The following is a 13,041-nucleotide window of genomic DNA, read 5'->3' as shown; positions in this document are numbered from 1 at the left end:
CACATACACACATTAATATAAGTTCTTAATACATGCTGATGAAGGGGGTAAAATGGAAAAATGCTTAGAAAAGAGCCAAAAGAAAACCAGTCTGGGGGAAATTTTGTGCAAACCATCCTTCCCCCAGCCTTCTCTCAACTACTTATATTCAATCACAGAAATTTCTCCTAAAAAGGGAGTATTAAGTTGTGGTGATCAGCATGAGACAGTAAGCAAGGAGAAACACAGGAAAGACTGTTTACAGGAAAAAAAATTTACTAAAATAGAGGATTATGCTCTTTAGAAAGAAAGGATAATGAAAGAGACATGCAGCACTTTTGTGAGCACAAGGCCTCATGCTTTCTGCCTGCAGTTATTCTTGTGGGCTGGCTGGTCAGGAGGCTAGCAGGTCCATCATGTGAAAGAACCACAAAGTATAAACTAAGGAAAGATGGGGAATAATTGGTCATTTACTAAACAGGACAATGTGTCCAAAGTCGGCTTGCTGTTCTTCAGTCACTCAGTTATGTCCAACTCTTTGTGACCCCATGCACTGCAGCATGCCTGGCTTCCCTGTCCTTCACTATCTCCCAGAGTTTGTGCAAACTCATGTCCATTGAGTTGATGGCCAGCCATCCCATCTTCTGTCATCCCCTTCTCCAAGGAAGTCGGTAAGCATGAAAGCTCTCCTAAGAGAGGTGGCTTAAGAGAAGGGAAGGATGCCAGAACTCTGTGCTCACCTATAGAGCTCCTAACGCAAACATACTTCATTGACTAAGACCTTAATAAAGCAGAAACACCTTCTGCAATAAACAAATGTCAGGAGTGGAAGTACAATGAAAATAAGTAAAAACAACTAGATTAGAAGCACTCTAAGATTCGATTCACGGTTTCAACTGTTATATAAATAAGCCTGTTACTTCTAAAAGCAAAATTATGAAGGTCCTTACTCTACAGCCAAAACATTTTTAAACAAGCATGATTTTTCATCCACTTAAGGATATTTAGGGAATTTTTTTTTTTTTGCCTTTTCCATTTCCTTCATTAAAAATAATGATTTTCTCTCCTTTGTAAAAGTTTAATAAAACATCAAGTTTGTCTTTTAAAATACAGTTGTCAGATTTCAAAAGATTAAACATATGAAAGATTTACCCCACAGGTCTTTAAGGTAAGGGTCTGTTTAAAATAATATTGTACATAAAGATGCACTGTTACCTGGGGCTGTATAGAATCTTAAATGCAAAATTTTGTTTTATCTTTAAAATATGCTAGAAGGAGTATTAAAAACATGCATCTGAAGTTGCACTGTTGCGCTTAACTCTTTGGAAACAGTGGGTTCACAATGCATGCTACTAACTATACAAACACTTTTGAATTAGCAGTCAACGGTGAGAATAAACTATGAACTGCATAACAAGAAAACTTTTTTTTCCCCTGCTACTGGAATATTTTACTTCTTGACAGCACTGAAGAAGAAACACAGAGAAAAGCAGAAAAGATACAGTCTGGAAACTCTCCTTTAGGATGCATGTAATCTGGTTAATTTCCAGTTGTGCAATGAAGGATATAATTTAAGTGTTAGTCATTCATGTATGTGTGCATGGCTTTGAAAACGAGAGAGAGAGAAGGGGGAAACCAGAGAAAAATAGTGAAACAGAGACTGAATGGCCAGTTATTTGGTTTTCAGTATTACACTATTTTTGAAGCATTAGGTCAGTTATATTTTCAACATCAAGTCCAGATGGTTTTATACTGCCAATCAGAGGAAAGTTCACTGAAATGAAATTTTGTGAACAAAGCCCTAAGTGCCATACAAATACTAGAAAGCTGCTGTATCAGGTAGGAAAAGACAGGTAGGAAAAAAAAAAGAGAGAGAGAGAGAGAATCCCACAGTTAGGCATTACACGATATGAAAGCTGGCTGGCTGGGCAACAGTGATGAGGAAAACTCTCGGCCAGTTCTCATAAAATGCAAGAGTCACATATGGGTCAGACTATGGGATGCTGTATCACACCTACTGTCATTATTATTTACACAGTGTCAGAACATCATCCAAACCCCAAGAAGTGCATGCAACTGATAATGATATAAGGACAGTGAGCTGGGCAGTACTGGAAGCTACCTCCCGCCATTTATAAACCAAGTGGAGAACTTCACAGTATAGCAGTTTGAGGATAATTTGGGAATGGCAGGTACTGAGCATCCCAAACCAGAATGTTATCTGTCTTCATGAGTCTATCCTATAATTTTAAAAAAGGAAAACCTCACGAGAGGAAAATTCAAATGATGAGTGACTTCTACGGCTAAAAGCTAGAGACGAGCTCCAAATGAGAAAATTCTCCTAACAGTTAATAAATACATTTGAAAAATTAGACAAAGTGGATAATTTCTTAGAAAAGCATAACTTGTTAACACCTTACTCAAAATGAAATGGAAAATCTGAATGGAATATCTTTAAAGATATTGTCACATCAACTAAAAAATCTCCCCATTAACAGACAGGGACTGGGTCCCTGTGCAGGTCGGTTTATACAGTGCTACCTTGCCTCTTTCAGACTTGTGTTACATGACATCAAGTGCTCAGTTTTGTAGGTTTTCTGTTTCTTATAGCCATACAAGTCCTAACTGGTACTGATTATCATTATGATTTTTCCTTTCTCTACTCCCAACCCTTGAACCTGGAAAGATTTTTCATCTCCATTTTATACATATATACATATATATATATATATATATATATATATATATATATATTTGTTGTTGTTGTTTAGTCACTGAGTCATATCCAACACTTTTATGACCCCACGGGGCCCCTCTGTCAATGGGATTTCCCAGGCAAGAACACACTGGAGTGGGTTGCCATTTCTTTATACAGGGGATCTTCCCAACCCAGAGGTCAAACCCACATCTCCTGCTTGGCAGGTGAATTACTTACCACTGAGCCACAAGGGAAGCCCATATGTTTGTGTGTGTGTGTGTGTGTGTGTGTGTGTGTGCGCTTTCAATTTCACTATTTTTTGCTATTTTTATTTTTCCTTCCCAGTACTATGCCTAGATTCAAGTAAGAGGGGCCCTACCCTCGCTCGGCCATAAGCTTTAGAAAGTCCTGAGTGTCACAATTACAATAACAATAATAATAATAAATCTATTAAAGATGATGTGGCTTTGTCACTTTAGATGCAACCCACATTGTGACATGCAGTATGTTCACTATGACTCAGTTCTATTTTTTAGTATCCATGATAATTTCTTCTGTGATCCATGAATTATTTAGAATTATGCTTTTATTTCCTGACTTACAGGGTTTGGAGGAATCTTTGTTAATGATTTCTCAAGTGTTCACACTTGGGCATGATTTCATCTGAGGGGCGATAGAGGGTTGCTTGGGGCATGCTGCCCACAGCTGCTTCTGCAGGCAAAGGGCTGTTGAGACCGACAGCAGGAAGCTGACCAGGGCGCACGCGGCAGGAGAAAGGAGGAGGGGAGTGGGTGGGGCACCGACAGCCTCTGCTCCACTGATCACCCGGCAACTCTCTTCATTCATTTCCAGTGCACTCTTCCACTGCTCTGTTCTTAGAACCCCCTTTCTTGGTACAAAAGATAGCATCCAATAACACTGTTTGTCACCTTACCTTTGGTCCCTTGTCTTGGAGAGGTTCCGATAAGAGGATATGGAAAGCTTCCTAATTCAGGTTAACTCTGCCCAACATTTCATTTCAAGAATGTAACATATAACAACTCAGTTAACCTGTCCCCTTTATGAAAACTAAGCAACCACAGCTTCAAAGCTAGGTGATCACCCTAATTTCCACAACCCTCTACGGGTTCTCTCTCACTGTGCTCGCTATGAACTTAAAAGGAAATGTATTTCATTTTACAAAATGTATCCACATGCTTTAGACAGAGAGGGTTTTCAGAGAACTAAGGAGCTACAGCCTCGCAGCCCTTCATCAGACATTGCTGACAGCCCAGTGTTTTGTCCTCCAGCTGTCGCCTCCCAGTTGTAGAGATCATAACAGCAGTCAAACACAGGGAAGGGGAGATGGCTTTCCCCTTTTATAAAATGAAAAAAAAAAAAAGAAAACTGAGTTGGAAGAAACCCCAGAAGTCATCTACTTAAATCAAAATTTGCCAGAATCCAGCACTAGCTTCAAAGCAAAGCCTGGACAATCTGCCAGAGAACGGGTTCATCACAACTGACTCAGGTCTGTCGAGCTTCACTCCCAAGTGCTGGGTACTTAGCCACCCCAAAGAAAACTGACTCTGTCAACAAGGAAGAAGGGCAGTTAAGTGGGCAATGATCAGTATCTGCTATAATACCTCAGACAGAATTAAAATATAATGGCAAGCATCAGAGAGTGAACAAAAAATGATTTTAAGTTAAGACTGATTCTTTCAGTTTAGTAAAGATACTTCTTTAGTAAAGAAGGAAAAAAGAATGAAATATCTTTGATGCCTACCCTAGGTATATTTTAAGAAAGTAGAAATGCTTGATCCTGGGACAAATGACTCATACATTTCAGAACATGAAATTGAGGCCCATCCTCAGAAACATTTTTCTGCATTCTGTGAAGTTTCCAGAAGGCAAAGCTTTAATATAACCTAATAATTACCAAACTACTCTTGAGAAAAATAAACCACGGATCTTTTGTAATCTGTAATAAAAATTAAACAGCTCTGAATGTGAATCATGATGTATTCCTTTTGTCGTCAAGATAAAGCAAATCGAACTGATTAATTAGGCTGGAGAATTTATTCTTTTACTAATAAAATATTACCCAGATAACAAGCTTATAAAAACAATGACTACATGTACAGATGTTAAAAAAAAAGTAACCTGTGTACCTACATTCCAGGTCATTCTCATCAGATACATTCCTACTAGTTAAGAGTAGTTTTTGCCTAGTATGCAATATTGGTGCTTACTCATTTTATCTTTATGAATTTTGGTGACTTCATTTGACCAATGTACAAATAGAGTAAGCAAACAGAAATCAAGACGATTTCATATTTTTAAAAGTCTCTAGAGAGATTAGATTTATCTGGTATAACAAAATGTAATTCTTGCACTTTAATCTAGAATTGAGTGAGCATATTTTTTTAACTTAGTATAAGTTTGTAAGCTGCTGCTATTTTTCTAAAAATGAAAAGGTTATTTGGTAAAGAGTAGATAAGTTAACCCTAGTCAAATATAACTGTAAGTTAGACTAGTGAGGTATATCTTTTAGTGAAGTCTGATTAGGTTAATAAGTACCATTAACTGCAGCTTAAATGGTTGAGCTTGAAAGACCACAGATACCGCTGATAGGACCTGGAGCTTATGGCTATACATTATCATATTCCAAAAACCTACCACCCAAAAAAGACTGCTTCAAAAACCAATATGATGTTCATCCTCAAATGCTTCAGACCTCAAACAGTGGGAAAGCCATGCGCATAGAAGTGTTTGTCTGCATGCTATCCATACACATATATTTGTGATATAATAATTCCATTCAGAAATACTGCATAATCAAAATGAAATCTAATAGCAGATAGAAAAATGGTTCATTTCAATGTTCAAATCACTGTACAAATGTATCATATCATTTGGTACATATGAATGTATTATATCAAATGGTAATGTTAAATGAAAATGTGCCATAAAGCCAACCTGATCACTTGACCTTAAGTAATATAATGCAAATGGTGCTGCAAAAACACAATTAAATGAGATGTGAAAGCAACTATAAACAGTCAGATCTTAACACAGCAATAGGCTTGTCACTGCCCTTAAGATTTGTTATCGATACATGCACTGAAATTTCTAATACTACTAGTGAATCTACAATACTCACTTGGTGACACCAGAATATAAAACATTAAATTATGTAAGGAAAAATACACTTTAGATTAGAAAAATACAAAATTCTCAACATGCCCTCCAACAGTTTTTACCTTTAAATTCCAAGCAACATGGCTTGAGCGTTCACTGCTGTTTCATCCGACAATCTGAATTCTCAGAGGTGATGCATGGCTTTCATATACCAAATGGGCTGTTTTCTGAATCCCCCAAATTACTACTAAGCACAGCAACCTACATTTAAATCTCAAGCTGCTCTCTCCCTTGTCACTGCTCCACCCTACAAGCAGCAGCAGATGGATACGGCTGCTGAAGCCAAGGTGGGCACTGCAGCTTGCAATGTGCCCTCACTCTAACAACCTGTCTCGAACTCCATTCATTATCAGTCTGGCACTCCTCACTCCTGCCGACATCAATGCAGCCCTACACAGAAGGGTCCAGCGTGGTAAGAACATGGATATGTAAACCACAGTAGGATAATCATCTACTACTTAACCATCAGGAGACACATGGCAATAGGGATATTCCAGGGGGATTTCATTCTACTTGTTTCCTTAAAATGGAATCAGTAGTTCCCATGCAGCTTTTCTCATGAGACTTTCTAACAGGTCCCCATAGTTCCCACTGCCTGACGATGCAAAATTCAAAACTGAGATCTGTGTCCCCGGTCTGTGTCCCCAAATCTATTCATCCTTCCAGAGTAAGCAAAGGTGATCAACTCTATAAAACGACCTCCAATTTGTCACAGTCAAAATCAACGTCTCCCCTTTTCATACTCTCATAGCACTTGCATATCCATCTTTAACTGAATAGTCTATAAAAACCTGTAAGGGTTATATTCATCTTGGTCATATCCATCTTTCCAACCTGAGCTCCTAGTACAGAGCAGATACCCTAAAACAGCATACTCACTCAAAGAGGCATGAGAGGTTATGGAAGTGAAAAAAAAAAAAAAAAAAACCAAGTATGCACAAGATCAACTCTCATCTCAGGCCAAAAAAATGTCATCATACACCCACATGTGCATGTGGTAAAAGGACAAGACAAATAAGAAGAGGCATGTAGGGTCTAAATGAGGCCACATTCCTACCAGCCAGGTGTCCTCAGAATATCAGTGTACCCGGCTGCTTTGCTGTCTCTACAGGAATAGCTACTGTAGTCATACTGACCAATTACACAGTTGGAGGAAATCTCACAGAGGCCAACAGAGTAGCAGGCTCCTTAGAACAGGTGCATTTGAAATAGGCTGGAGACACAGCCTGGGTTTTAATTACCTGTAATGCTCACTGGTGGGAATATTCTGAGAGAAGTATAAAGCTGATGTCCTTGCTCTCCAGTGCCATTTCTTTGCAGGCAGGGTATAAAGGACAGAGTCTTCTAACTCTTCTTGAAGCAGATCCACCAGCTGTTTATGGGACCCACCATAGAATGCCTCAAGGATGAGAATACTCATTGGCCCTTTCAAACCTTCACAGATCCTAGATATTAAGAAAAAAAAAATTCAAACATACATATATGTATGTATAACTGTTTTAAAATAAATATGTTCAAATATTATATCCAGAAAGCAAATAAAATCATTTACAGACACATTTTTAAATAGGTTTATTCTTTTTTATTTTATGGTATCTTCCCCTCTTTTAACATTTATTTATTTTTGGCTGCATCAAATCTTAGTTGTGGCATGTGGGATCTTTCATTGAGGTATACAGGCTTGTCCCTCGTTGTGGCTCATGGGCTCAGGTGGCCTGCAGCATATGGGATTTTAGTTCCCCAAAATGGGATCAAACCCACGCCACCTGCACCAGAAGCTGGACTCCCAACCATTGAGCAACCAGGGAAGCCCTTTTCCACTTTTTTTTTAAATATGTAACATGAGATTTGTATTTGGGAATCAATATTTTTATACCATTTATGTTCATAAGAGGAAAGAAAGACGGTTTATTTTTCTGATTTCTGTTTTCTTCATGTCCTAAGATTACTTCCAAATGACTCAGTTTCTTCTCCTATCCCAGGAAGTTTAAAGTCCCCTCCTACTGTGATGTCTCATTTCCTGGATGGAATGGCTGTGACCCTGACTCAGTAACCTCAGCACTACCTTGGACTACAGTTCTATCTGGACTTGGACAGTCACTGAACTCATGTCCTAACTAAGAATGCCACTACTAGAGTCCTTCATTTGTATGGCTCATTCCAGTTCAGGAATTCTCTGATTCTGGAACACTCATGTTAATCCATTTATCAATTCATCAGCTACCAGTGCCCCCAATGGATCCATATTTAGAAGAACACACACTCATACTCAAATATCAACTCTCTAGTGTTAAAAATCTTTAGGATACAATTTCTTGAGACATTTGGCCACTTCTTCACTATTATCAATATCCCACCCCCAAAGGAAGATGCAAAAAATAAGGTGAAGGTACATGCTTATGAACACCAAAGTTTCTACAATCTTTCTTTAAACAACAAAAGCATTAAGAGCAATAGGTAACACTGCTACTAAAGATGTAGTAAAATTTTCATCACAAAGAATTGGCTGTCAAGCAACTTTTTACTTTAATAATACGACTTTTGCTAATGTGCTCAGTGAAATAAAAATATATGTATGTATATAAAAACTTATATATGCATTTCAAATTACATGCTATTTCCTATAAGAAATAAACTAGAAATATCACTCAGTATATAACAACTACATTGTTTAAAAAATATTCCACGTTTGAATTCTCTTTTATGACTTAAGTAAACACCATTCATTAAGCAGCATATTGCTTTCTGTAATAATGCTGCTGCACAAAATTATTAGTCCCCAAAACTCAATGATGATCCTAAGAAAACTGTGCTTTACCTTGCTCAGTCAAGGCAATGTCTGCTTAAATTGAATTTCAAAGCAGAAAGTCTCAAATGGTTCTAAAAGAAATAACTGAAGTGAAAAATCATTTCTTGATATCTAAATCATCCAAAGAGCATTTTGGGGGAAGAATACAAACGTATTTCACTTATATGCAAAATAGGAAGCAGTGTTCCTCATGCGGGAAAGGCATGAATCCTTGGGTCAGGATGATACAGGTTCGAAGGTCAGCTCTGTCACATCCTAGCTGTATGATCTTGAACAAGTTACCTAACATTGCAGGACTTAGTCTCACCTTTTCTAAAATGAGGATAATAGAACTAACCTCAGAAATGTGTTGTGAGGATAAAATTGAAGCACAGTAGCTGACAAACAGTAATTAGGTACTTCCCAACCAGCACCCCACCTCCACCCCCAGCCTCTGCACCACAACCAATCCCCCCACCTCCCCAGGTATTAGGCTAAACCAATTGTGTGTGTGTGTGTGTGTGTGTGTGTGTGTGTGTGTGTGTGTTGGAGAAGGCGATGGCACCCCACTCCAGTACTTTTGCCTGGAAAATCCCATGGATGGAGGAGCCTGGTAGGCTGCAGTCCATGGGGTCACTAGGAGTCGGACACGACTGGGCGACTTCACTTTCACTTTTCACTTTCATGCATTGGAGAAGGAAATGGCAACCCACTCCAGTGTTCTTACCTGGAGAATCACAGGGACGGGTGGGCTGCCGTCTCTGGGGTCGCACAGAGTCGGACACGACTGAAGCGACTTAGCAGCAGCAGCAGCAGCAGTGTGTGTGTGTGTGTTAGTTACTCAGTCATGTCCAATTCTTTGCAACTCCATGGACTATATAGCCTACCAGGCTTCCCTGTCCATGGGATTCCCCAGGCCAAGAATACTGGAGTGGGTTCCAATCCCTTCTTCAGGTGACTTTCCTGACTCAGGGATCTAACTTGGGGTCTCCTGCATCCAGGCAGACTCTTTAGTCTGAGCCACCAGGGAACTTAAGGAGTAAAGATAGAATCCTCCAGCATTTTCAAATCAGTTCTTTTCAATCACAGGTCCCTATTCACCAAGGAAAGGAGAATAGGCAATTGAAAGGCAGTGGGTGTTAGATTCAGTGGATTAGATTTGATAGAGTACATGAAGAACTATGGACAGAGGTTTGTGACATTGTACAGGAGACAAAGATGAAGACCATTTTCAAGAAAAAGAAATGGAAAAAGGGAAAATGGTTGTCTGAGGAGGCCTTACAAATAGCTGAGAAAAGCAGAGAAGCAAAAGGCAAAGGAGAAAAGGAAAGATACACCCATTTGAATGAAGAGTTCCAAAGAATAGCAAGGAGAGTTAAGAAAGCCTTCCTATGTGATCAATGTAAAGAAAAGGGGAAAACAATAAAATGGGAAAGACTAGAGATCTCTTCAGGAAAATCAGAGATACCAAGGGAACATTTCATGCAAAGATGGGCACAATTAAGGATAGAAATGGTATGGACCTAACTAACACAGAAGATATTAAGAGGAGCTGGCAAGAATACACAGAAAAACTACACAAAAAAGATCTTCATGACCCAGATAACCATGATGTGTGATCACTCACCTAGAGCCAGACATCCTGGAGTCTGAAGACAAGTGGGCCTTAGGAAGCATCACTACAAACAAAGCTAGTGGAGGTGATGGAATTTCAGCTGAGCTATTTCAAATCCTAAAAGATGATTCTGTGAAAGTGCTATACTCACTATGCCAGCAAATTTGGAAAACTCAGCAGTGGCCACAAGACTGGAAAAGGTCCATTTTCATTCCAATCCCAAGGAAAGGCAATGCCAAAGAATGCTCAAACTACCACACAATTGCACTCATGTCACACGCTGGCTAAGTAATGCTCAAAATTCTCCAAGCAAGGTTTCAACAATACATGAACTAAGAAATTCTACATGTTCAAGCTGGATTTAGAAAAGGAAGAGGAACCAGAGATCAAATTGCCAACATCCGATGGACCACACAAAAAGCAAGAGAGTTCCAAAAAACATGTACTTCTGCTTTATTGACTACACCAAAGCCTTTGACTTTGCAGATCACAACAAGCTGTGGAAAATTCTTAGAGATAAGAATATCAGACCATCTTACCTGCCTCCTGAGAAAACTATATGCAGGTCAAGAAGCAACAGTTAGAACCAGACATGGAACAACGGACTGGTTCCAAATTGGGAAAGGAGTACATCAAGGCTGTATATTGTCACCCTGCTTATTTAACTTATATGCAGAGTACATCATGAGAAATGCTTGGCTGGATGAAGCACAAGCTGGAATCAAAATTGCCAGAAGAAATATCAATAACTTCAGAGACGCAGATGACACCACCATTATGGCAGAAAGTGAAGAGGAACCAAAGAGTCTCTTGATGAGGGTGAAAGAGGAGAATAAAAAGCTGATTTGAAACTCAACATTCAAAAAACTAAGATCATGGCAACTGGTCCCATGACTTCACGGCCAATAGATGGGGAAACAATGGAAACAGTGGCAGACTTTATTTTTTTGGCCTCCAAAATCACTGCAGACGGTGACTGTAGCAATGAAGTTAAAAGATACTTGCTCCTTGGAAGGAAAGCTATGACCAATCTAGACAGCACATTAAAAAGCAGAGACATTACTTTGCCAACAAAGGTCCGTCTAGTCAAAGCTATGGTTTTTCCAGTGGTCATGTATGGATGTGAGAGTTGGACTGTGAAGAAAGCTGAGCACCGAAGAATTGATGCTTCTTCACTGTGGTGTTGGAGAAGACTCTTGAGAGTCTCTTGGACTGCAAGGAAATCCGACCAGTCCATTCTAAAGGAGATCAGTCCTTAACATTCATTTTAAGGACTGATGCTGAAGCTGAAACTCCAATACTTTGGCCACCTGATAGGAAGAACTGACTCCTTGCAAAAGACCCTGATGCTGGGAAAGATTGAATGCAGAAGGAGAAGGGGACAACAGAGGATGAGCTGGTTGGATGGCATCACTGACTCAATGGAAATGAGTTTGAGCAAGCTCCGGGAGCTGGTGATGGACAGGGAAGCCTGGTGTGCTGTAGTCCCTGGGGTTGCAAAGAGTCAGACATGACTGAGTGACTGAACTTAACTGAATTGGGTGTTAACCATTCCTCTTCAGCAGCTTGTATTTTAAATATGAATTTGAGAGTACTGCAGATTGTGTGAGGAAGAAGTAAGCTCAGAGACTGAGTTATGCAGCTTATTTTTTTCAGGTTGTCTGGAGACTTCACCTGTATGATGCTGTATACAGTACATTAATAAAGAGCCTCCAAAGTTTAACAAAATGGTAGCCATTTGCCCTTCAAATGATTGAAACTTCTAGAAAGCAAAAGAGAAACTAATGAAAGGCAATTTTTAAAATCATATCAAGATTTTCAAGAAAAAATACAAGCAGTTTAACATTAATTTGCTTACTGCATCGCATGACATGTATCTACTATCTTGCTTTATTTCCTCTGACCTAGTCACACTAAGGTGTATATGCTTAAAAGGTCTCTAAGAGTTTCTTATAAAAATGACCTGAGATACTTCCCCAAGTGATAGAAGGTGATATAAACCACTCTAGAGAATATTCCACTCATATAATCTCAAAGCAACATTAATATTCGGAAAAAAAAAAGTATTCTGATTCTTCATTACTCTGTCCTTTTCCATGATTAATCTAGAGCACGTATCATGCCCTGCAGTTACAGATGTTTCTTATGGGTCTGAATCATGAGTTATCTGCAAACCATCAGCCACTGTGGAGGCAGTGCGTGTAGGTGCCGCTGCAGATTCAAGACACTCAGTAAGCAGAACTGAACATCAAGCATGTGGGAGGTTGAAAAATAGAAAAGGGGAAAAAAGATTATAGTTATAGTAGATTTCCACCCCTTTAATAGCTCAGTTAGAAGAGTGAAATGTACAGGTTTGACCTAGCGTTTACTGAAACATTCTTCTAGTGGCCAAAGGGTGTGCCTGCATTTGGGGTATTTTTCGAGGGAAAGTAACTATGTCCTACCATCTCTGAAAACTATACTTAGTGGCTTTGATTCATGGAAATTTGTTCTGCTTGTTTTGTGGAGACAGACATATCCTGGCAGTTCCCCACTTACTTCTACTGCAATGTTTGTGGCAAGAAGGAAATATGTTCTTCCCTTGTAGTCTTCTTTAAGCACAACCTGGCAGAAAGATGATTTCCATTAGGTGCAAGCAAAAGAGGGGAAGCTGATTTTTAAACATAAGATTCAAACCAAATGTCATTATAGCACATTAAAGAACAGCTCAAATACTTTCACTGTGCTTGTTTTGTTTTAGAAACACTGCTGGAAACATATGAGCAGTAGTTCAAAAAAAAAAAA

General features: G+C 39.1%; 1 protein-coding gene across 15 annotated transcripts in view; it reads right to left on the bottom strand.

Annotated features, from left to right (window-relative positions):
- GTDC1 (glycosyltransferase like domain containing 1) overlaps positions 1-13,041 on the bottom strand; it is a 504,344-nt gene that overhangs the window by 385,161 nt on the left and 106,142 nt on the right. For 10 of the 15 annotated variants that reach the window (XR_009740792.1, XM_061438629.1, XM_061438668.1 and 7 more), the window contains 2 exons: positions 12,702-12,861; positions 7,096-7,299 (listed from right to left, as the gene is read on the bottom strand). The exons of 1 other annotated variant lie outside the window; for it this stretch is intronic. Coding sequence is in view for 12 of the 14 variants with exons in the window: in XM_061438629.1 (XP_061294613.1) it covers positions 7,096-7,274 (179 nt within the window). In the remaining 2 variants the exon portion in view is untranslated. Of the gene's footprint in view, positions 1-7,095; positions 7,300-12,701; positions 12,862-13,041 lie in introns of those variants that run through there. 4 more of the 15 variants (XM_061438637.1, XM_061438621.1, XM_061438708.1 and 1 more) reach the window with 3 other exon arrangements.

This window comes from Bos javanicus, chromosome 2 (assembly GCF_032452875.1).
Source record: "Bos javanicus breed banteng chromosome 2, ARS-OSU_banteng_1.0, whole genome shotgun sequence".
In the NCBI taxonomy this organism is placed as follows: domain Eukaryota; kingdom Metazoa; phylum Chordata; class Mammalia; order Artiodactyla; family Bovidae; genus Bos; species Bos javanicus.
Note: the sequence above shows the minus strand (reverse complement) of the source record. Positions and strands in the feature narration are given on the sequence as shown.